Here is a 26268-nt window from a genome sequence, read left to right on the forward strand (position 1 = left end):
TATAAACAAATTAAATAACCTCTTGCCTAAATTTTTTTCCCTCTCATTATTTATTTACTGTATTTACTGGGCATCTAGAGTATGCCAGATGTGAGACAGGACTGCTCTAACACAGCTATCTTCCATTTTTACTCAAAGGCTCTCAAGATATTTTCCCCCTTTAGCTTTGTAGGGAGAAGGGAGTCCCAGTAGAGTTGTGTCTGATTGAGGCTGATTGTGTTTGACACTGAGGGCCTCTAATGACTCACTGGCTTTTCGTGAACTGTGATAACTTAGTTATGATGCAGACAGGGAACATGGCCTGAGCCATGTGACTCAGGCTGACCACCGTGCAGACACCACATGCTCCCTCAGCACTTGTTTTCATTGTCCGTTTTCCTACATAAGACGTCCCCTTTCCATGTGCGTCCCTTGCCTCTAGGCAAACAAACATAAACCTGCTTCACAATCACTCCTAGCCAAGAGCATTATACGATGGTCCCTCAATGATCAATTCCAATGCTTAACTGCTTTCACTGTGAGGTGCTTCTTCTGACAGGTAAGGTGCCCGTCTTAGTGTTTTGGGGCTGCTATAATATAGTCTTAGATTGGATAACAGAAATTCATTGCTTACAGTTCTGGAGGTGGAAGGTCAAGATCAAAGTGAAAGTGGATGTGGGGTCTGGTGAGAACCTGTTCCTGAGGAACAAGGCTTTCTGCTTCCTCACCCAGCAGCAGGTGCAGGCCAACCTCCCTCAGACTTCTTATCAGGGCACCAATCCCATTCACCAGGGCTCTGCCTTCACAACCCAGTCGCCACCCAGGGGTCCCAACTCTTAACATCAAATTTGGGATTAAATGAATTTTTGGAAGGACAGAAACATTCAGTCCCTAGCAGTGCATGCTGGGCTCTGGCACTCAGAAGGAAGGGCTCTGTCAAATGTACTCAAGTGCTCTAAGAAACCAGATTACAGCTGGCATTTCTCAACCTCCTGGAAACAGCAGCTCTCCTTGTGACCCTCTGACCTTCTCAGCCCATGCTATTCTACTTTATTAAATGCATTCAGAACTCAGCAGACCAGTCATCCAAAAAGCAAAGGGGAGGCACAAAGTCTTTGCTATTGATACTAATGGCTGAAAAGGGGGTATGATGTTAAGTTTTCTTCTCTCTTTCCAGTATCTTGATGAGCTATGTTTCTGTCTCAATGGACTCTCAGGCTGTGATCTGGAGCCACAGGAAAACCTCATGGACCCCAGACAGAAATAGAAACTCTACCTCCTCCTCAGAGAAACAAAGAACACTTAATGGGGCTTTGTCTCGGAAAACCTAACTGATTGCTATTTAAAACGCTTACATTGATTTTAATAGAGTCAAAAATACATAGTTTTCATTGAGATAAAGAGCACTGCAGAAACGATTTGCATGATAAGATTTCAGACATGCTTTCTTAGCAGATGCTGCATAATACTTCATAGTTGCTTTCAATAACACATTTTATCTGAGGTTCTCGCAACCTTTTACAAACTAGCTGTGGCATTAGCATTTTACAGATGTGGAATTTGAAAACACAGGGTTTAATTTGATTAAGATTCCATACAAGGTCAGTGAAGGGGAGCAGAGAATGAGAGCCAGAAGGAGCTATTATCTTGCATAATACATGTCAGTATATCAACAGGACAAATTAATTCAAAACAAAAGGGGAAATCTATTTGGACTCCAGAAGAAACTGCTAAGATTAAGGAAAATGAATAAAAAAATAAGACAACAATTTCAAAAACCCTTGAATAATGTAGCACCTCCAGTGGGGAGAACTCTGCCCATGCATGCAGGGAATCTGAAAATAGAACGGGCATAACACTTGGCATATGATCTAAAATCATGTGCAGCCAATGTGTTCCTCTTCAGTATTACAAAGGGCAGAAAACCTGGATTCTCTTTTATATTCATAAAATCTGTCACAGCACATTACGGAATAGACTACATTTTTCTTTGGTTTCTGCTTTTTCCCCCGACCTCAATGCCCAACTCCCCACGGTTTTATAGAACCCAGTGGCTTCTTTTCCTTTCAATTCATAAGCTCATTCTGCTTAAAACAAGACTACATTACTTCTATTTTCTTCCGAGACATCTTCTGCCTGATAATCAACAGCTCCTTACTGTTTTAATTGGTTTGCCACCCAAGGCAGGAAAGTACCACTGAGGGACTTCCCTCAGTCTGCAGATCATCCTCCAGGAGGAGACAGTCCCTGAGGGCAAGCACACTGAGAGCCTGAAGACTTAGCTGAACTTAGGGAAGGGATTCTTAGACCTTTTCATTAGGAGACAGCTTTCAGGGCTGGCAAGCCTATTCAGCTTCTCTGTATTTAGTCCTGATCTTGGATTTTCTTTAAGAATCATGAGCAATTATCAATTTTCTTCACAGAAAAAGTCTAACATGTGGATGAGAAGACATGGACCTATGTTCGAGAATGTTCATAGAAAGGCAGTCACAATACCACAGACCTGGAAGCAACTCCATTGTTCAAGAAACTGATCAGGTGATTTGTCAACTTTGTTCCCAGGCACCACTGGTCATGATAAAAGTGACTTTCTGTTGATAAACTGCCTCTGGATGGGGAATGGAAGCTCCCTGATAGAAGTCAACACCTCAGGCTTCTCTGAGCAAGGTGGCTGGTGACTCAGCATGCCCTTTGGAGGGACTCCGGAAATCCTGCCTGTGCAGTTGTTACAAGACATACAGTCTCAATTATAGCATGGTAATTATGGGTTAGGGCAGGCCTCACACCTGCCCAGGTGAATCTCATCTCCATACACCTGATCTGCTGGCTGGGTGAGGAGGGGCAAAGAGAAGAGCTCCTGGACAGTCACAGGGATTGCAGGGAGGCCCTCTCAAAGCTGCTACCTGGCTGGCAAACAGTGGTCCCAACCTGTGTCCTGCCCAGGGAACCCGATGCTGGGGATGGCCTATGAGAGTCAGGTGCATCAGAATGTATAGTTGTACCCACGGAGACCTCCTGCTGGGCACTGAAATGGTTACCTTTGAGGGTGAGATTAACAGAAACAGCCATATTCTACATACATATGTCTTCAAATAATGTCAATTTCTACTATGAACATGTAATCTATCACTTGAAAAAAAATTATTTAAAAAAGTTTTAAGGTTCTCCATCTTGGTAAACATTAATTTTGTATACTTCAAATTCAAATGTGATCTTCAGTATCTTTTCAGCTTGATGAACAGTTAGAACCTTCTATGGATTTAATACACATCAATGGAAAGAACATTATCACCAAATATTTGGTTACCCTTGCAAGTACGAGAGCAAGAAGACTTGTCTACTTTCATGGAAATAATGAGCTCAATCTGGCGTAGGAGTGAGGAAAATAAAACACGTTTCCACTCTGCTATGCCACTGTGTCCAAGAGGGGAATTATTTAGGTCTTTCTCTACCCTTTCCTGAGGAAGTTATGTCTTTAACAGGTTAAGTGGTTAGTAGGATGTCAGGCCAAAACAGAACATCTGGCAGCTTGCTACTTCAACAAGATTAACATTATATATACAGAGATGGTAATACTATGAGCCCTTGTGAGAACAATAACAATTGATAAACATACCATTGATTTCAAGTCCCCACAAACACTTGGCAAGTCAGCCTATGTGAAGCTGAGTTGCATTAAAAAAATCCACTTTACAGGAAAAAGAAAAAAAACACAGCTGATATTCAACCTGATATTTCAGCTTTGTGTTGCTCATGTTACATTGACGATGCTGCTTTGCAGGGCTGAAGTAAGATTCAGCTAGGTCTGGAATGATACACCACTGTGTGTGTGTTTTTGGAGATAATGGCCCACCATCCCCCGCCTCCAGTTTCTAATACTATTGTTGGTTTACAAATGTGAGAGAGGTATACCACCTGCTTCTTCACTGGCTTCCCATCACCACGTGAAGCAAGTTATTCATGCCTCTCACTCTCGGCATCCGTGTTGATAAAATGAGGAAGATGACAGGGCCACCAAGGGCACTGCATGAGACACAGAGTGCAGCACGTGGTAATCACTCAATGAATGAGGAAACTGGTCACAGGCACAATGAGAGTTAATGAAAAGTCCAGCTGACCTTCGAACAGTGATTGCTAGAGGCTGGGAAGGGTGGAGGGAAGGCAAAGAGATGGAGCTTGGATAATGGGAATCCCAACGAAGTTAGACAGAAGGAACACATTCTAGTGTTCTACAGCACAGTGGTCAACTACAGATCACAATAGCGTATTGTGTCTGCTGGGTAAAGAACTGGAGGAGAGGAGCCTTGAGGCTCCGAGCATGGCAGGAGGGTGGGAGCTAGAGATTCCAACTGCCCTACGTATTCCATCTGCTCTGTGGGGGGGTGGGGGTGGGGATTGAAACACTGCACTGTGCCCCACAAGGACATCCAAGTGTCGCATGCTAATCAGAAATTTTAAAAAAGAAAAGGAAAAGGGAAAAAGGCATGGTAGCCTCAGCGTCTCCTCCTTAGAGTTTGTATTCAGCACAGGTCCCCTTTCAACCACAGGGTGTTTAATCACCACTGCCACTACTTCTCTTGGAACACATGCACTTGTGTGCCAGGGCTCTCTTTCATAATTAAGGTATAGTTTTGTCCTTAAAACAAAGTAACTAAAAGCTATAAAGCTGACCTCAACAGCATGGTCCATTCCCTGTTACCATCTTCAGAGCCCGTGTGTAGGAAAAGGGGGCTCTTGTGAGTGGCAGCTATCTGGGAATATAATGGTCTCAACGTTGAAACTGAAACAAAAGGCTTCTTCTGAATTATTGCTGATCTAAACAATGAGTTTTATTCACAAAAGCAGGTTCACAATATCTTTCTTCCTTAGACTGTAGGCTTATATCCTTCATGGTTCTTGGTATCTCCAATTCAAACTTAATATGTCTAAAACTGAATTCTGGATTCGAACTTTCTTCTACCCTCAGAATCATTCTCAGTATGGCCATTCAAATGACCTGAAATTGGTTCCTTTTATATAAATAAAAAAAAATTTGTAAAGTGTAAACTGGACCAATTGGTTACCTTGTCTAATGTAATGTGGCAGCTTCCCATGCACTTACAATACAGTTCACAGCCTTACATGAGTGGGTCCCTAGCTATTCCTCAGCCCTCACTTTTTTTTAAGATTTATTTTATTTTATTTGAAAGGCAGAGTAACAGAGACAGAGGGAGGGAGGGAGGGAGGGAGGGAGAGAGAGAGAGAGAGAAATCTTCCCTTTGCTGGCTCACACCATAAATGGCTGCAATGACTGGGCTGGGCCAGTCTGAAGCCTGGAGCTGAGAACTCCGTGCTGGTCTCCCATGTAGGTGTAGGATCCAAGCACTAGATCCATCTTCAGCTGCTTTCCCATGCACATTAGCAGGGAGCTGGATTGGAAGTGGAACAGCGAGTACTTGAATCAGCGCTCATGTGGACTGCTGGCACTGCAGACAGCGGCTTAAGCTACTGCACCTCAATGCCGACCCCTCGGCCCTGACCTCTAACATGCTTGCCACTCTCCACAGGCTTTTTTGTTCCTGGAACACTCTGGACATGGTCCCAACCCAGGGCCTCTGCATTTGCTGCTGCCTCTCCTTTAATGGTGCTCACCTCCAGAGTTTCATGCCTGGCCCCTTCTCAACATTCAAATTTCAGTTCCAATCTGAGAAAGGTTGCTCAGCCTGCCTCATTTAAAGTAGTCCACAGCCTAGCTATCACACCACACTATCACATCACCCCATTTTATTTTCTCCATGGCACTTAACATTATCTGAGATTACTCACTTGTTCATTTAATGTCTATTCTGTCTACCTCATGCCTGGATGGAATGTGGCCGTCTTGTGTGCATTTGTATTCCTGGTGTGGAATTACTCAGTATAGATTTGTGGATGCATCAGTGAGATGAAGCCAGCCAGCTTGCTTTTCTTCATTGAAGGTCACTTCGTTTTCCCCCCAACTTGCTTGTAATACACCTGTTTTTCAATTGACAAGGTTTTGTATATGTGATAATCTCTGCTCATGAATTTGAACTCTTTTGATTCTTAGGTTTGCAGCATTTGTATCCTCAGATGAGTTTTCTTTTATTGTATCTTTAAAGCCATTTCATTACATTTGTTCTGGGGTTTTCCTTAAAACCACGGATCAGAGCTGTGAACAATGATTTGCAAATTAAAGAGCCTCTCAGCTCATATTTCAACTAGAATGCCACATCCTGAGAGCACAACCCTCTGAAAAGACCCAATGCTTCAGCGCTCAGCACCTTCTGCCCATCTGTGGTGATGTGGACTTCTGACCCCTGGACCGCCAGCTAAATAAAACTCTTTCCTTGAAAACACCCAGCTTCAGGTGCTTGTTTATAGTAAAGGAAAAGTACACTAATATATGCTGCAAAGCTCACTTGACAAACATGCTTCTCTGTATAATTAACATGTACTGCTACTTCTTGTCAATATTAACGTAGAAAGTGAAAAATAAACAACAGAAACAAACTTAGTAATTTGCCTTTGATGCAGTTACATCTGGAAGTAGATCCTCTTGAGAAAACCAAACTATACTTCATACCTGAAACTTTGATTTTTAATAAAATACCACTGTGGTAGCTTATGATATAATTTCAGAGATAGCTTAATTCGAAATGAACTCAAACTTCTTCACATTAAGAAAAAATTGTATTTACAAAATGGTATTTCTCTTTGTATTTTACATCACATAAGAAAGGGAAGAAGCCATGGGCATGTTAAGAAAGCAGTGCATTTAATGTGGACCGAGTCAGAGATGAAGCCTTAACTAGAATTTTAGTGTCAGATGCAGCAACAGAAACAGCACTGGAAAGTATAAATTAATGAAAACAGACAGTCAATGACTTTTAATTGGTTCATGCTTCAAACCAAAATTTCAAAAAGGACTGTACTTACATAAGTCTTTAGTTGAAGTAAAATCATTGTCATCAGCATCATATACACACATTCTAGGAATACCATTCTTATAACTTTTTTTAAAAAAGTTTTTTTCCAAAAAAGAAAAGATTTAATGCATCACTGTAACCTGGACAAATGATCTGATACACGAAATACTTCACTGCTTCTAGATAATTCCATATTTATTATTTAACCCCCTCCATGTTCAATGACAAATCTTAAAACTTGACTATTCACTAAGTAGAAGTTGAAACATTAACATAGTCTCTTTTTTTTAAGAAAGGGCAAGTATATACTAAGTAATTTATTACTATTTAATTTTAATAAGTTGTACAACTGAGAAGTTGTAACTTGATTAAAATATTTATTTAAAATTAATCAAATACTTCATTTCTGATCCAGCTACCTGCTAATGCACCTGGGAAAGTAGTGGAAGATGGCACAACTACTTGGGTCCCTGCACTTATGTGAGAGACCTAGATGAAGCTCCTGGCTCCTGGCTTTGGCCTGCTTGGCCCCAGCCATTGTGGCCATTTGGGGAGTGAACCAGTATACGGAAGATCTCTCTCTCTCTCTCTCTCTCTCTCTCTCTCTCTCTCATCTTCTCTCTCTGTATTTCTGACTCTTAAATAAAAACATCTTTAAAAAAAGAAAAAAATCTCGTGTTCAGAAAATGTTTAAATTACAAGAAACAGAAATATTCCAGAAGACGAAAGTTAGTTATTTTTGATAGATGATTAATTAAAATTTGGGGATATTTACAGGCTACTACTGAAAAAAAGAGAGAGAGAAGAGAGAGGAGGGAGGAGGAGGTGGGGAGAAAAAGAGCAGGGAAGGGTGGGACATTGCTAATGCAATCAGCTCATTTAATTTATAAAATGAATGTTCTTAATTGGAGATAATAATTTCATAACTTACCTCTGCATACTTTAACTTCAATGTTTTATGCATTTCTCGAAAACGACTGTAACGCCTGAATACAGTCCATGTCTCATCTAGGACGGTAATCTATTAACCAAGAAAATCAAAATGAATCAGCATTAATTAGAAGAAAAAATAACTAGAAATTTTAAAACATAATTTAAAAATTAACAAAAAGTGATTAGCATGCAAAATTTCCCCGGAATTGAAAACATTAATCTAGCTGCATAAATAAGATTTATAAATAAGGATTATATTCTATTTTAGCATGCATCTTTGGCTCCTAAATCTTGTTATAAGCAATTTGTACCCATGTCAAGTGAGGGGCAGACGGTCATTTCTTAATCGATTATAAAATGTGTTCCTTAGCCCTCCAGTTGGGTTTTAGAAAGGAAATCCCACAGCATGAGCTTTTTGTTACAGTGATGCACCCCTACAAAACGTTACTTGAAGGTCATGAGATGCCACCGCAGTGGACAGGAAACAGTGAGAGGCGGGGAATAGAGGGAAGAGGAGGAGGATGGGGAAGAAGAGTGGGAGAAGGGAGAAGGAGGAGAGGAAGGAAATCGAGGAAGAGAGGGAGGCAGGAGAGAGCAGAAGGAAGAGAAGGCAAAGGAGGAAAACCATCTCACTGCATCTCAGGGAGTATTGGCATAAAAACATGACAATACATTTTGCCTTTTTCAGAGAGACAATCACCAAGCCAGCCTTAACTACTGGACTGGGGAGGAAGGGGTCACGCTCCAGCTTGACAAGGAGAGGCTGGTAGACCGTATCAGACATTGTGGTCATGCCTAAAGCACAGGCTGATGAGTCTCAAATTCCTATCTCTGCTTCTCAACTTTGATCCAGACCCACGCACTCCACTGGGAGCCATCTTTCTTTGATTGTCACACAGCAAGCACCAGTTTGACGTGTCTAAAACCACCGCAGTTTCAGCTCGGGTGTCTTCCATCTTGGTGCATTTCACCAAAACTGTCCTAGTCATGCCTGAGCCCCCACCTTCCAACTGTGGCAGGGGTTGGGGGGCAGTCCTGCTCCTCTCACCTCCTTTGCGTTTCCTGGAGCTCTGTCCTCCCTTTAACCTTTGCTGTCAGCTCCATCTTACTCTAGGCCAGTACGTCTCATGTGGATGCTGTGCAAACCTAGAAAAGGACCTAAACTTTCAACCCAGCACACACACTGCCTGCAGCAGCCTCGCTTTGTCTCCGCTCTGCTCAGGTATCTGCACTCCATGAATACACATGTTCTGTCCTATCTCAGGGCCTTTGCATGGGCTAAGACTCTGAAAAGGTCATCTCAACCTGCACAGTAGGAAAATGCTCTTCTTGAGTACAACAGTTTGGTTGGATTCCCTGCATGTCGACCATGGGGGTGTCAAGCAACAGTGAGAGAACACCCAGATGGCAGCTTTGTGAGCAAGTCCCATGAACCAGCCATTCTCTGGTTCACTAAGTTCCCAAAGTGGCAAATGAGATAATTCAGGGGGTGGGGGTGGGGGGGGGTGACAAGAATGCACACTTTAAATTTTCATCATTCTGGTTCTGTATTCATCTTCATAATAACTTTTTAATTGTGACAGGCTTCCTCTTATGAGTTTGTGTGAAAAAAAATATTTCCATGAGAAAACAAAGGTGAGAGTATTTGCCGAGAATCATTAGGTAAACAATAACACAGGTGCTCTGCAGCTGTGGTTGTTTTTAGTCTGGTAGGCAAGTCTCACTGGAGCTTGGGAAACACTGCTCCTGAAAGCAAGACTGGTTAGCCTTCCTCTCTCAGGAGACCCACTGAGGCTCTGGGTGCAAGATCAAGGCAGCGAGATCAGCAGGGTTGGGGCTTCCCGAGGGCAGGAACATGGCAACACAGTCTTGGCAGGACACAAAGCAGGTGTCTACGCAAACAGGAGTTCCACTGGGCCTTTCTGCCTTCCCACGAGGCTGACATAGCCTGCCTGCCAGTCAGAACTGCTCCGAAAGACAATGGAATCACCCCTCTGACTGGGAGCAGTACGGTGCAGGTGTCCCATCATGAGACCATGCTGCACTGTGACTTTGGATTCCACAGGAAGTCACCCCATGAAGTCTCGGTTTCCCATATCCCTCCGACTCGGATGCCCCCAGCTCTCCTTCTCCCCTGAAACTCCTCCACTGCACCTCTGGGACCTGTCATCAATCATCAACCAAATCCACCAGATGCTCTGCCTCTTCTGGGTTCCCTGTCCTCCCCTGCAGGAGCCCTCCAGCACCTCCACCTCTGGGTTCATTGTCATTCAACATGAAAACCATGGGCAACCATCAGCAGCACTCCCTTGATCTCAAATCCCTGTCCTACTTCTGAGATTCTCTGGATGAAGACAAACCACAACCCTTGCCCGTCCCATGGTCTGCTGACTCTCTGCCTATGTGTGCTCAGTACCACATGAAGAGAAAGACCACCAAGTTGCATTTTATACTCACAGTCATCCCTTTCAAGTCAGTCTTTGATAACACCTACCCGTCACACCACATTTTCCAATTCCATCCACTCCCCCCCTATCCTTAGACCACTTTTCCTTCTTTCTCAGGCCTTCATCACCTCTTTCCCTCCTCTTACTCCCAGCTGAGATCCTTAATGCCTATTTCCCCGAGAAAACAAAAGCAATCAAAAGCACATTTCCGCTGGCACCGCGGCTCACTAGGCTAATCCTCCGCCTGTGGCGCCGTTACCCTGGGTTCTAGTCCCGGTAGGGGCACCGGATTCTGTCCTGGTTGTTCCTCTTCCAGTCCAGCTCTCTGCTGTGGCCGGGAAGGCAGTGGAGGATGGCACTTGCACTTGCATGGGAGACCAGGAAGAAGCACCTGGCTCCTGGCTTTGGATCAGCACGATGCACTGGCCACAGTGGCCATTGAGGGGTGAACCAACGGAAAAGGGAGACCTTTCTCTCTCTCTCTCTCTCTCTCTCTGTCCACTCTGCCTGTCAAAAAAAAAAAAAAAAAAAAAAAGAAAAAGAAAAAAGAAGCACATTTCCATTAGCACCCTGAGTCAGGTCTACTTACCTGCCACCTTCCATCATCTGTCCTGTAAGTCATTCCTCCTCCTGTCACTAGGCATGAGATACAGCAGTGCTCCTGGTTAAGTTCAGCCCCTCTAGACGCTGAATTTCAACCCCTGGTCCTTCTGAAAGACTGCAGTTAACAACCTCCTCTTTCCTGCACCAACACGTTCCCCCTCTCTAGTGCAGTATTCTCCAGGGTATCTAAATGAGCTATTATTTCTGTCATCGTAAATGCCCATTTTGACATCCTTTTCCTTTCCAGCTATCACTCTATTTCTGTCCTTTACATGAAAACAAAAGCTTCAAAAATCTACTCATGATGTCTTGAATATTTTTTTCTACTTACTATTCCTTGATTTCACACTGAGTCTCCCAAACTATTCCAGCCTGTACTCTTGCTAAGGTCAGCAATGACCTCCATCTCGCAAAATCCACTTGCTAGTTCTTAATTGATCTGTGAAGAAGCTTGAGGAGGACTCAACATGTTGAACAGCTTTCTCATTTGGCTTACAGGGTGCTATACCCCCTCCTTACTTTAGTTCCCTTTGCCAGGATTTCTCGTCTCCTTGACCTTTTTTTTTTCTTTTTTATTTTTTGACAGGCAGAGTGGACAGTGAGAGAGAGAGACAGACAGAAAGGTCCTCCTTTGCCATTGGTTCACCCTCTAATGGCCACCATGGCTGGCACGCTGTGGCCGGCGCACCGTGCTGATCCGATGGCAGGAGCCAGGTGCTTTTCCTGGTCTCCCATGGGGTGCAGGGCCCAAGCACTTGGGCCATCCTCCACTGCACTCCCTGGCCACAGCAGAGAGCTGGCCTGGAAGAGGGGCAACCGGGACAGAATCCGGCGCCTCGACTGGGACTAGAACCCGGTGTGCCGGCGCTGCAAGGCAGAGGATTAGCCTAGTGAGCCTCAGCGCCGGCCTCCTTGACCTTTAAACATCAAAGTGTGCCAGTGGGTAATCCTTGAACATGTTTTACTTTTTACCTACATTCACTCCTTTGCTGATCTCATCCTGTATCTCAGCTTAAATTTATATGCTGACCCCTCCTTGGATGCTCATAGCTCTCCCAGGAACACACACTCATATATCCTATTGCCTACATACTTGATATGTCTGTCTACTTAGATATCTAATATGCACCTGAAAGTCAACAAGGCTACACTTATCAAAACTAATCTCACCCAAACCCACTCGCCTTTCTATCTCACTAAATGACAATGTGATTTTTTCACTTATTCAGTCCAGAAACATTAGCCTTAATGCTCCACTTCCTCTCTCACAGTTCACACCCAATCAGTTAACAACTCCTTTTGGCCAAAATTCCAAAATACCTTGCGAGTATGACTGAGCCTCACAAGCTCCACTGTTAACACCTCCAAGCGCTGTCATCTCTTGGTGGGCTTCTTTTGTAAGAGTCTCCTTGCTTATACCCTTATCCCCCTTCTTACCATTCTCAGCTTTTTTCTCACGGTATCCAAAGTGATCTTGTTAAAAACTATTTAGATGAGATTATTTCTTTGCTTAAATGGGCCATCCTGATTCAGGCACAAATTTATCTTCCTTCCCCCGCCTACAAGCATCTCTTGTGATTTGTCCTCTTCCTGATCTCATCTCTAACCACTCTACTCACTGCTCACTCTGATTTCCCTACTTTCCTGCCTAGAATATATCAAACATGCCACGGGGCTTTCCCTTGTGCACTTTTCTCTTTCTGGAATGCCTCTATCCCAGATTTTCACATGACAAGTTCCTTCACTTCCTTCAAGTCTTTACCCACTGTTACTTTCTGAGTGATACCTTCTCTGATATCCTAACACTGTACCTGCTTTTTCCCATTCAGTACTACTTACTCCTCTTCCTGAATTTACTTAGAATTCCTGATTACTTAACATGGTCTAGATTTACTAATCTAGCTTTTTTTCCCTCTCTTCCTGACTACAGTTTATGTTCTAGGAGAGCTGGGAGCTATGCCTGCTGACCACCGCACCCTTAGAAGAACATTTGACACATCCCTGGCCTTCTGAATGAATATGGAACAGGGAGTCCCAGTATGGACTTTCTGTCTCTTGGTGACAATGAACTAGTATTTTTTTTTTTTGGGGGGGGGGGGGGAGCAGAAAACACCTTAACAAGGCCTCAAGCAGATCAGGATAAGCTAAACTTGTGGGGCATGAGCCTACGGTTTCTCATTGTTGCTTCCAGAGCTCACTGAAGTCGAACCAATTTCTGAAATCCCTCATTACTAAGGCAGCATTTTCAACCTACTTCACAATTTCGGATTGCTAACTTCTTTCATACAGTGGCCTCCAGGACAGTGTCTTTGTAAAGGCCACTGATTTCTCTCTTTTTTTTTTTAAAGAATTATTTCATTTATTTGAAAGAGTTACAGAGAGAGGTAGAGCCAGAGAGAGAGAGGCCTTCCATTCCGCTGGTTCACTCCCCAAATGACTGCAACAGCTGGAGCTGCGCCGATCCAAAGCCAGGAGCCAGGAACTTCTTCCGGGTCTCCCACTTGGGTACAGTGGCCCAAGGACTTGAGCCGTCCTCCACTGCTTTCCCAGGTCATTAGCAGAGAGCTGGATCGGAAGAGGAGCAGCCAGGACTAGAACCAGCGCCCATATGGGATGCTGGCGCTGCAGGCTGGGGCTTTAATCCACTGCGCCACAGCACAGACCCCACTGATTTCTTTAATGAACGCAGCAGATAAAGGGGAATTTGAGCACCAGATGGTATGAGAGTAAAAATACAATAGAATCTCTACCTACAAGTGCCTTCCTTTGCTTTCTTGATATCTGTTCCCAGTACAGTACTTATCATGGAAGGTGAGATGCCATCATGGAGTGAGTGGAGCAGGGAGGAGAGAGAGATGTCCTGATGCAGAGAGAGCTAAGCCTGTGCAAAGCTCTGGATACACATGGACTCCTTAGGAGTGCACTTACAGGAAGGTCAGTACAAGTTTCAGAGGGATCTTTGTCTACCTGTTACCCTGGTGACTCCAAGGAGGTCTGCATTGAAGGGGGAGAGGACTCTGGGACTGTTAACACGAAGCACGAGGTATTAGCAAGAATAACGGACAACGAAGATTATCATGGGCATATTCTAGGTAGTGACTTTTCTTTGGTCTAGTATCTTCCTTGATTTTTTAAAAAGATTTATTTATTTATTTGAGAGGTAGAGTTACAGAGAATGGAAGAGACAGAGAAAAGTCTTCCATCTGCCGTTTCACTCCCTAGATGGCTGCAATGGCCGGAGCCAAGCCAATCCAAAGCCAAGAGCCAGGAGCTTCTTCTAGGTCCCTGATGTGGGTGCCAGGGCCCAAGCACTTGAAGCATTGTCTTCTGCTTTGTCAGGGCAGAACAGAGAGCCATTCTGGAAGTGGAGCAGCTGGGAAACGAACTGGCGTCCATATGGGATGCTGGCACTGCAGGCGGAAACTTAGCCTACTATGCCACAGTGCCATTCCCTTACTTGATATTTTAATAAACTCACATACAGATCTCAATGACTTCTGCCCTTGCTACTTCAGCTCACTGCCTAGGTCAGTGTGGGTCTCAAGGTATGACGCTGGGGGGCTGGCGCCATGGTTAATCCTCTGCCTGCGATGCCGGCATCCCACATGGGCACTGGGTTCTAGTCCCGGTTGCTCCTCATCCAGTCCAGCTCTCTGCTGTGGCCCGGGAGGGCAGTGGAGGATGGCCCAAGTGCTTGGGCTCCTGCACCCGCATGGGAAACCAGGAGGAAGCACCTGGATCCTGGCTTTGGATCAGCACAGTGTGCCAGTTGTAGTGGCCATTTGGGGGGTGAACCAACGGAAGGAAGACCTTTCTCTCTGTCTCTCTCTCTGTCTATACCTCTACCAGTCAAATAAAAAAAAATTAAACAAAAAATTTTAAAAAAAGGTATGATGCCCGACCGCCAGGCTTAGCTTCCCTTGGAACTCTGTTAGCAATGCACATTGGAGGTCGCATCCATACCCACTGCTCAGCCTCCAGGTTGGCACACAACTCACAACTCTTCCTTTGGCAGCAGCCTCACTGCTAACTCCTTTCTCCCTGGAGAATCACTTCTTGCACTTTCCCATGATTCCTTAGCATATAGTTCACAATATGATCAGAGCACACATCGCAAGAGATAATTAATTGCCACAACTTATATGAACTACATGTCTTTCTCTACCCTATGAGACCTTAAGCCTTCTAAGGAAACAAGCCATTTTGTAGTAATTGGGATGAGGGTAGACTCTCATTGTAGAGACAAATGTTAACTGAACTCCTGCTATGTACCAGGCACCAGAACAGATGTTGGTAATCTGAGGGATGTGCTTAAGATTACTTCACCTGTCAAATCATTTAAGAATTCAGGCTTAGTTCAGTCAAAATGGAGAACAAAGCCAAGAGTTTTGGCTGCAGTCACACTCTTCTGGTTGTTTCCTTCAAGTTCATCTGAATCAAAGATTACTTGAATTAGTTACAATAGTATGATTTTAGAAAATACACTGAGGGGCCGGCACTGTGGCGCAGTGGGTTAACGCCCTGTCCTGAAGCACCGCATCCCATATGGGCGCCGGTTCTACTCCCGGCTGCTCTTCTTCCAATCCAGCTCTCTGCTGTGGCCTGGGATAGCAACTGAAGATGGCTTAAGTCCCTAGGCCCCTGTACCCACGTGGGAGACCCGGAATAAGCTCCTGGCTCCTGGCTTCAAATCGGCGCAGCTCTGGCCATGGCAGCCAATGGCGGAGTGAACCAGCAGATGGAAAACCTCTCTCTCTCTCTGCCCCTCCTTCTCTCTTTTGTGTAACTCTGACTTTCAAAGAAAATAAATAAATCTTTTAAAAAAGAAAAAAACACACTGAGTATAGGATGAATTCTCAATCTAAGTTTTTTTTAAAGATTTATTTACTTATTTAAATATTTGAAAGGCAGAGTGACAGAGGCAGAGACAGACAGCAGGAAAGAAAGAGAGATCTTCTATCTGCTAGTTCACTCCCCAAATGGCTACAACAGCCAGGTCTGGGCCAGGCCAAAGCCAGGAGCCAGGAACTCCATCCAGGTCTCCCATGTGGGTGGCAAGGGTCTGGGTACTTGGGTTTTCATCCACTGCTTTCTCAGGCGCATCGGCAGGGAGCTAGATTGGAAGCAGAGCAGCTGGGTCTCAAACTGGGATGTGGGATGCCAGCGTTGTAAGTGGCAGTTTAGCCTGCTATGCCAAAACACTGGTCCCATTCAATATACAATATTTTCATAACACAAGTTTATAGTGAGGTGTGGAGAGATTTCCAAATTCATCACTTTTGTGATTTTCACCTAAGTACAGGTTAATACAGGGATTAGAAAGGCTCAGACTTCCTTCTTTATACATAAACCATTCAAAGGTCCCTTTGTCTCTCACAAAGAAATAAGTTGAGGACAGTGATGATGAAGAAGAAGTATCACCAGCAATCACCTCAGAAATGCAACCACAGGTGTAATCTCTCCATAGGGAAATGGTCAGATGCCCTCCAGAAGGAGATTCGGCTCATGTGAAGTTCAGAAAAAATACACAGAAAGTAAAACATACATTAAAGTTCTATTCTGCCCCAAATTAAAATTGAACATGAGATTAGATGTTGATGCAGGCAGGAGAGAAATAAGATCAGTAAAACAAATAAAGCAGAGAAAATACTCCATTATTTTCTTTGATGTTAGAATGCAAGGTATCACTACTGCATATCTTTGAGAAGCAAATTCATTACTTCTTTCCCTCTGAATGACTTTGCTGATACAACTCCATCTTTCGTGGGCCATAAAATGATCAAGTGCAACTTAAACACCATAAACATGTCAACAAGATGGACTGCATTTACTTATAGACAATTCTCAACTGAATGCTTTCCACAAATTTATGTTATATACATATTTTGCTGGTTTAAGGATTGTCGATTTTAAGATCTGTCATCAGTATATATTTGCCTGTGTATATCTGTCTGTGCAAGCAGGAGAATCAACAGCTTTTTATCCAAGCAAAACTTCTCTAACTAGTTCTCATTTAAACAGTCACTTGTAGAGTTCTCTTCAATAACAATTATTTTCTTGATATTAGGGGCAAATTCTCATTAGGAAAGGCTTAAAGGTAATGCTCTATCACCAACCTAACATATGCCAAAAAACCATTTTTATCAGACTTTTGCAAAACAAAGTCTCGCGCAGCAACAAGGCTGTAACCACATCTGTGGAAACACAAAATATATTCCCAATGTATATACTGTAACAAGTTTTAGTTCATTAAAATCTCCTCAAATACCACAGAAAATGAAAACTAGTGTGTATTCTCTGAGCTGGAGGAGGCATATTGATTCATGGAGTGTAGAAAGAAAATATTGGAGCTTATTAATAGTTGTTTTCATATCTTGTTCTTTTTTGCATTTCCAGTTCTAAAAGTGTGTTATAATGAGTTAATAAACATTATACTTTCAAAATACATAAAAATAGGTATATTGGGTATGCCTACTAGTAAGTTTTTTCACTGATAGACACATGTGATTTACAAAACTTAAGAGATACCCCTCTAAGCTATGACTGGTAGAAAACGAGTTCATACAAAGTTCTATTTCTGAGATGGCAGAATCTCATTCACTATTTTTTCTCAAGGTCTTATACAGCAACATGTCTGTGAGTATGTTTGAAGAACCATGAAATGAATCTGTATAGCAGCAAGCATTAGTGCATTATGTTTGATTAACATCTCTTCAGACAACCACTGCCAAGGGAACTAAGCTGGGGTGGTAAAGGAGGCCAACAGTCCCTTAAGCACAGGGATACGCCACAGAGACCACAGTGCCAACCACTCCCCACCTGATCCCTCTCTATGGGTACCACGTCTTTCTGAGGATCAACAGCACTCATGCTTTCTAACTTCTGGTTGCACCATAAGTGCTAAATCTGCCAACTGTCTTCACTGTAACCTCTTCCTGGTCTCCTTGCTCACATCTTTGCTTGTAGGTCATTCAGCTACAGATCCAGGCTGGACTCTGGGTCAGTCTTTCCACTACTGGGGCATTAGCTTCTCACAATACCTGGATCTGGGGTGGGTGTTCAGCCTAGCAGTTAAGACAGGAGTTAAGACACCTGTGTCACATAGTGGAGTAGTTGCCTCTGGCTCCTAACTCCAGCTTCTTGCTAATGCAGACCATGGCAGGTAGCAATAACTGCTCCAGCAATTGGGGTCCTGTCACCCAGGTAGCAGATCTGGGTTGAGCTCCTAGCTTCAGCCTTATCCCAGCCCTGATTGTCATAGGCATTTGGAAAGTGAACCAGTGGGTGCTCAAAGTCTGTCTGTCGGTCTCCCCCCCTCTCAGATAGACTGTAAAAAGCCCTAGCTTCCTAGACCTTCTGGTGGGGTCCATCAGAATAATCCCCCAAGGCAGGCAGCCCGTGGTGCCAGCTCTCCCTCCTCTGTGTCGCAGAGCATAGCTGAGGGATGCCCTAGGGAAGACAGAACGCATTTGCATGAAATTTTAGCTTTTTAACTCAGCATAGTCACTCTTCCTTGGAAATCCTTCCCAATTACATTCTCTGTGATGAGCATTTCAAAATGTTCTAGACTTTCAATCCTCATAGATAATGACTTTTTTTTTAAGTGGGATGATTAGGGTGACCCAAGATGAACTCCCTGAGTGTCCTGGCAGCATCTCTCAAAATGGCGCTGTTGCCGCATTTACTCTCCTTTCTTCAAAACCTCTTGGTCTTCACTTAATTCTTCTTATTCACGTCCGCTGGAAAGGAGAGTCCCTCTCCAAGGTGAGCCTCAAACTCTACTTCCTGTCCCCCGTACATCACTGTCCTCTGTCCTCAGTGGTGCCATGACCTGAGCGTCTCTTCTCTCATCTCCACTCACTGAAATCCACGCACGGTTCCAAGCAGAAAACACGTTAGAGAGACGCCGGACGTCTCCGTGATCAGCCTCCATCACTGCCCATTGTACCTGTGCTCTTCTATTTCCTGTGTGTGAATGTCTCTTCCCCCACTGAATTTTCCCTTGAGTACATGAACTGCTTATTCATCTTTCCCTTTCCTTAGTATTTTAATGCTTCTGGTCTTCTTACAAAATATATAGGCACCAAATAAATATTTGTTAAATAATAAATGAAGCAGTAAGGGAGGCATAGAGGCCAGAGTATCTTTTCAATAAACACTTTCCTACTGCATTTTCAAATTCCTTGTCTGGCTTCATCTCTGGCAGTGGAACGACCTGCCTTTAGTCCTTTTCAGAGGTGTCCATAACTGTTCAAAGTTTTCTAACAGTAGACTTTAGGGGAGATAAAGATGAGGGAAAAGAACTGAAAGGCAAAGCGAGACAAAGTATCACTTCGCAAATTCTTTTAGAACCCAACATTCTGTTGATTTAGAAGAAACAACCGTGACAAACAACTTGGGGTTAAGAATGCATGGGGGTGGGTCCAGGGCACATATCTGAGTAGGTTAAACTTCTGCCTGAGGCGCCTCCATCCCATGTGGGTGCCGGTTCTAGTCCTAGCTGCTCCTCTTCCAATCCAGCTCTCTGCTATGGCCTGGGAAAGCAGTGGAAGATGACCCAAGTCCTTGGGCCTCTGCACCCACATGGGAGACCTGGAAGAAGCTCCTGGCTCCTGGCTTTGAATCGGCACAGCTCTAGCTGTTGTGGCCATTTGGGGAGTGAACCAACAGAAGGAAGACCTTTCTCTCTGTCTCTCCCTCTCACTGTCTCTAATTCCACCTCTCAAATAAATAAATAAAATCTTTTTTAAAAAGCAGAATGGATACTGGTAGGTATGAAGCTCCTAAACACACACTCACACCCACACACACACATCAAAAACCAAAGACAATCTCCAAATTGCTATGCAGAGCGTGAGTTCTATTATTAAGAGTCTCCCGCTTCTGCGTGTCAGGGTCTCTTAGGTACAAGGCTTGGGGATGAAAGCTGAGCAACTGCCCTGGAGCCAAACTCCTCCGCTCAGGAAGGGGCCAGCAGATAGAAGTCCCAGGGATACTGAGGGAGGAGGAACAGAAAGGCTGCTGCTCCGCGAGAACACATCTGTCCCTAGGGGTGTCTGATCTGCTCTGAGATGGACAGTGCACCCCCTTTCTCTGGCCAGTTATTCCTCCTGAGGGAAAGCTCAGCTTTGCTGCCAGGTGGGCACAAAAGACAGGGGTCCCTACCAGTGTCAGCAGCCAGCCAGTGGCCGTGGAGGGCGGGCCAATGGCAGCTGCCTGCAAACTGCGGAATGAGGTCCTGAACTGAGCAGACCTCCCCGCTCTGATGCATTGGGGCCCCCGGTGCTAGTGGCTTCAGCAGCCACAGGAATTCTGACTTGGGGTCTTTGCAGAAGGGAATCCGGTCTTAAACAGAACATACTGCGTAAGAGGAGCCTAGTCCTGACCCAGGATCTGCCCCTGCCTACTGGTAACAGGGATGGTAACTACATGGAGCCTGGAGAATAACGGTTCCTCACATCAAGAAACTCATGCAAATGGCAGATTGTACAGCTTGGTTCTCCAGGAAAATCCCAGATCCCCTTCTGTGTAGGAGCATCACGGAAAAGGACAGAAAATGCTTCAGTCACGGGCTGGGAACCTCTGCATCTGGTGTGCTAGAAGAAACAGGCCCAGCCTCGGCTGTGGGGTTACTCCCTACTCCAGAAGGCTAGGAACTGGTGCTAAATCAGAGGGCTTGCTCGCTGGCCCCAGTCCAGGCTTCTGCAGCAGCTAGAAATAATGATTCTTCTTGTTTCTGTTTCACATTTTCACACTAGGGGTAATAGCACTTACTAACAGTCTACTTTTCTTATAGGGTAGTTTGAAGGTCAATTTGATTTAGAATATATGCGGGCCCTGAGATTCTGGAAAGATGGAGGCCTTTCAAATCCAAGATCATTACTGCAAAAAAGCAGGTGAGGCATAGGGGAAATTAAGCTACTTTAAAATTGGAGGAGATCGTGAAAATGTGAGTGCAAGCAATTTTCCTTTAGATTAGCTAGACATTCAGAGGCTAAGCAAGGGATGTAAACTTTCTACCAGTCACCCCAGCAGAGTGGAATAACGTAAGGCCCTGGATTAACACAGATTTAGATCCTGATGTTAGCTCAGTAATTTAGTAATTTAGTAATAGTAATGCTAGCTGTGTGACTTTGGCTGAACTACTAAATTCCTTTAGGCCTCAACTTCTTTGTCTGTAAAATGGACTCATGAAACTTCACCTGCAGATGCAGTTAGAAAACTGTGAAGGCACCAGCACAGTGCTGAGGCCTTGGGCAAAGGCTGACCGTGACCGTGTTCCTAAAGAAAAGTCTTATATTAGGTGCTGTTGAAAGATCAGGGTATCCGTGGGCAGCTAATACAAAAAGGGAAGTTCAAGCCATTTTGTGTTTTAAGAATTTTATCCCGGGAAAAGGTACAGAACTCCCCAAATCCTGAAATCAAGGAAGGAAGATATTAATATGGTCTTCTAGAAGAAAGGAAACTTGGGTGAAACACAGATTTTACAAGATGACCATGAGGTGATGACTACCTTTCTTCTGTGCGTGGGATTCCACCTCACTTCTTCTTAGTCGTCTCTATCTCTGCAGCATACTTTGTGAGGGTAGATAAGGCTGTCCAGGCAGGGGGTATTGTGTAAAGGATTTGTGGGTTCATGAGAAAACCAGGGAAGGGAACAGAACTCTGTGTTTTCCTTGTTTTTCAGTAGGAGACAAATTTCTCAAGGAGATGGGACATATACATAACAAACTCAGGATAAAATGTGATACTCCAAGTCCTAACGTAATTTGTTTCACTTGCATCTTATATTTAAAAATAATATACAAACTGAATATTTGAATCTCAGTGGACCAGCGTATCTGCTGCACTCCATTTGTCTCTGCTATGTTAATGCACACAGGGCGATAATCTATCAGTTGATTAATAAGCACAGATCTGGATGGCAACACACTACTCTTTCAGAACATTTACACCCTAACAGGAGGGGACTGTGCAGAGCTTATCTAATAGACTGCAATGGCTCTTATTTCTGTTCTGACAAATAAAGAGAAATTTCTTTAACTACAAATGTGATTACGGCAACTCTCAAACTGCCGATTTTCTGGGTGTTTCTTCTTCATGATTCCTGGCAGATCCACCCTCCATCAATTTCTCCAGTTTGTCAAAGCCTTACTAATAACCCCACTTTACAAAGTACTGGCGACACAGTCAGAATCCAAATATAAAGTTAAAACACACACAGATAATAGCAAACTTTGGAAATGGGCAAGGAGTTAAAAATGCCTCCTATGTCTAAGGCAAAATATGCCCAAACTTCTACACAGTACAGAGGAGTAGTGATTTGGGGAGGTTCATTAAAATGAGGAAGTAGAGGAACTGGTGTGGCTCCACAGACTTGATATGACAGCGACATCTGGTACCTGGACCTACTTACTATGTTGCCTCGGGCAAGTCATTCATGCTATCCTAATTCATGAGATACAAATGATATTTCCATCTTGGTGCATTTTCTATGTTTGTGGAAATGTCCAGAAGGTGAGGAAGGCGCTTGCTTGATGTTCATTTTCTATTTTGAAGAGGTGCTACCAATTCAGCTGCCTACAGAGATGGGTCAGGAGCACAGTTCAGAGAGGCCCAGGGAGAAAACAGCAACAGGGAATGAAGGCATGAGCCTATTATTTTATTTGAGAATATTCAATTATGCTGTGGAGAATGGAGAGGATCCTAAGAGGGGCTAAGCAGAGCCCCTAAATGATCTAGAAGCTTGGGAGAAATGGACAAATCTCACAGGATGTGTCAGAAAAGAATGAGTAAGCAAGAACTTACAGAGACACATCAAAATTCACAAGATGCACCAAACACAGGCTGTAGCTTGTTAATCTTTAAGACATGCCAAAGACTGAATGAAGTTTTAAAACATGATGGAGCAGGCAAGAAGGTTACTTAGGGATAAGAAAGGCAGGGCAGCACGGAGTCCCGATACGTTCCCGCTCTGGGGTGACAGCTATGTTAACCCTGAATTGACCATTGACCACTCTTGCTGACAACTGGCCTGGTCCCATCCCGCCCTATAGGTGCTCTCCCCAGGTAATAGCCAGCATTGTCCACAGAAGGTTAGTGACCACATGTGCCATGGAACAGAAGTGTGTGTTGTCACTGGACACCCTCTGTATGCCACATCCACTTGCTCTAAACTCTGGTTCCTTATGCACATTATCAGCACGAAGGGCCAAGGTAAGAGAGATGGGGAGGGGCAGGACAAGTGAACGTGGTGTGGCCAGGGGTCAGGCAGAACACTCCATCCATCCGCCTGGTTGCATCTCTGTGTGCGCTGAAACTCATTTAATGAACGGTGTGAATGAAAACTTCATTTGGCCCACCCCTCTGTGAATGGTGCAGTGAGACTCTGGAGGTCACCACTTCACCAAGGTGATTTTCTTCAGTACACAGAGTCCTGAGGTCCAGGAAAGGCAGCCAGCACAAGCACTAAGCTCAAGAGGAGCTGCTGCACTGGTGGGAATCTTGGCTCTTGTTCCCATGTATTCTGATTCATCACAGGGGCTTGGCGAGCCTGAATTTCTATGTTAGCGCTCCCCAAGGTTTAAAACCTGGTAATTCAAGCAAAATCTTACAAAAAATTCTGTTCAGAGCAAAGAAAACGAACCTCCTGCCGTCAGCTTGTTTACTGCAGCCTCAAGTTAACACTGCTTCACAATCAGTCCCTGGACCTGTCACTGTCACGTGGTCCTTCAGTTGAGGAACAAGACACCAACTGCAAACTGCTGGCTCTGCAGATCTGCAGGCTACCAGCTCTTACTCTGGGCCTCTTCTGTTTTGGGAGGGTCTGGCAGGTATGAAATTTCTTGGTGTTAAGCATCTCCCCAACTTCCAGGCCAGACTGACGGGAATTAGAAGGGGAGGACACTTCAACATGTTGAAGGAAATGGAATTAAAAGATAAGCTTATTTGGATACAAAATTTTTGAAATCCATGCATATGAGGGATCTTCAAAAAAATGAATGGGACATGTGTATTAAGATAAAAACTTGCTATCATTCGTTCTTTTCTGTTCCACAACCCCCTAAATGGGTGACAGAGCAAAATGAAGCAGTGCTTTGGGGCAGAAGGAGACTGTTACTAGGGTATCTTAAACAAGAACCAGAAGATTCAAGTCAGGCAAGGATTTGGTTTGGACAGCGGTGTTTGAGGCAAAGTGTGTGTGTGGACCTGCCTCCCTCTGGTTGGCAAGTGCACCAAAGTGACACAGCTCTCAAGGGTTGACCTCCTGCATCTGTGTGAGAACAGGCAGGGATCTGGGCCTGCTTCCTGAACAGGATGAGGGGATGTGACCAGGATGCCAGAGGGCTCCACAGAGGAGATGAGACGATGAGACCACAACAGGTACCACCGTGAGCAAGGCACTGGAGAGCACTCAGAATGACGTCTGGAGGGCAGACAGACCACGGGCACCCAGGTGGGCCTCCCTGTGAAGAGGGGCCCAAACCCCCAGAACAAAACTAGCCCAGGGAGGCTAGAGATGGCTCAGAGCCAAGGCAGTGTATGTGCATGGGGTGGGGAGGCGTGCACATGACACTGGACACTGGTGGGATGGAAGGGAGGGACCAGTTTTCTTGGGATCACACACAGTCAAGAAGTCTGAGTGGCCTCTACTCTCACGGCAGACCAAGAGCCAGCCAGCCAGCCGCAGGTGGGGAGAAGGGACGGGCAAGGTAGCTAATGGACAACTGAATCTGGATGTGTAGGATGGGGGTCGGGCAGCCTGTGTGAGGCTGTTTACAAAGGGCACAGAGTCACTGCATCATCCCTGAAGCTCTGCACACACTATGCCCATAAGAACACCGTGTGGAGGCCGGCACTGTGGCGCAGCGGGTCAGCTGCCGCCTGTGATGCCAGCATCCCATGTGGGTGCCGGTACGTGTCTCAGCTGCTCCACTTGCAATCCAGCTCCCTACTAATGGCCTGGGAAAGCAGCAGAACATGGCCCAAGTGCTTGGGCTCCTGTTACCCATGAGAGAGGCCTGGAAGAAGCTCCTGGCTTCAGCCTGTCCCAGTACTGACCGTTGGGACCACCTGCAGGGAGTGAACCAGTGGATGGAATCTCTCTCTCTCTCCCTCTTTCTGTGTGTGTATGTGTGTGTGTCCGTCTCTCCCTCTAACTTTCAAATAAGTCAATAAATCTTTATTTAAAAAATCACCGTGTGGTCAGGGTTGAGTGTGTCATGCTGCTGGGGAATCCCTCCCGGGTGACGAGTACCAGTCAGGCACTGTGAATGCTGCATAAGAGTACCCAGGGAAGCCAACTCTTCCAGGTGAATAGCAGCGCTAAAATGATGGAAAACAAGAGGATTGTGAGCTGTGACACTTCTGTAAGGAGTAACCTGGGGCATGGGGTGGGGAGAGGATCGCTGGGGGAGAGAACAGACACCGTTGCAGAGAGCAGATGGGAGGTTAATGTCTTGTGAGGGTCACTCCCAATTTTGAACAGCAACAAAAACTCTTGAGAAACAAGATATGGAAAATAACGCCCCCATATTGGCTTATTATAAGTTAATAGTAAGTGTTGACATGTAAGTTAAAATGCTAACAATGCTGGAAACATTGCTTATTCCTATGACAAATGAATATGACAGCCCCTGTTAGCTGGATCCCCAGATTTCCCAGGTCGGTGTTTTGTCGCAATGCCAAAATGTAATTGAAAAATGAGATCTTGCCCATTCTGGTACTAGCTAACTGAAAACGGCAAGCATAATGCAGTGTAATTGATTTCATGTATCCATCACGGACAAGCACCTAAAGAGGGAGTTTTAAGGTGACTGTTATTGTCCAGTTAGCAGTATTATTTGTACAGCTGTAGTTTAGGGCAAGTATGTATTTCACAGACATATTCTGCTGACCAGCAGGTGACATTCTGCAAATATTTAGCCCCAAGTCTTGAAAAGTAGCCAGACTGGCCCACCTGCAGCTTCCTGCCTTGTCTCTGCGGCTGAATGGTAGGATGTGCATCTCTGCACAGCCAGTGGCCAGGAAGAATGTGCCACTGGGAGCCCCTGGGAGGGATCGCTTTAAGGAAATGAGAACTGACCCAGGGGTACTTGATGTGTGTCCTTCAGGGATCAGGAACTAAAGGCATGGGGTAGGGGGCAACACAAAGAGGATGACCTTCTGGAGCCCCAGGCCAGAACATCAAAGCAGATGCCAATGAGACAGAGGGGACCAAAATGTGATACATCCATAGAGTGGGGTTCTCTTCAGCTATAAAAAGATACCGATTATTGTTATGCTCAACTACATGGACAAATCTCCAAAATACGATGTTAGGTGAGAGCAGCCAGGCACAGGAGGTAAATGCTGTGTGACTCCTATTTCTACATGTACAC

The 26268-nt window shown here is 44.7% G+C and overlaps 1 protein-coding gene across 6 annotated transcripts in view; it reads right to left on the minus strand.

Annotated features, from left to right (window-relative positions):
* The window catches only part of KIF16B (kinesin family member 16B), a 321890-nt gene that overhangs the window by 65266 nt on the left and 230356 nt on the right, over nucleotides 1–26268 (minus strand). For all 6 annotated transcript variants that reach the window (XM_070052111.1, XM_008256361.4, XM_008256360.4 and 3 more), the window contains one exon: nucleotides 7837–7926. In XM_070052111.1, the coding sequence (XP_069908212.1) occupies nucleotides 7837–7926 (90 nt within the window). The remainder of the gene's footprint in view (nucleotides 1–7836; nucleotides 7927–26268) is intronic.

The sequence above is a fragment of the Oryctolagus cuniculus genome, chromosome 11, assembly GCF_964237555.1.
Source record: "Oryctolagus cuniculus chromosome 11, mOryCun1.1, whole genome shotgun sequence".
NCBI lineage: Eukaryota > Metazoa > Chordata > Mammalia > Lagomorpha > Leporidae > Oryctolagus > Oryctolagus cuniculus.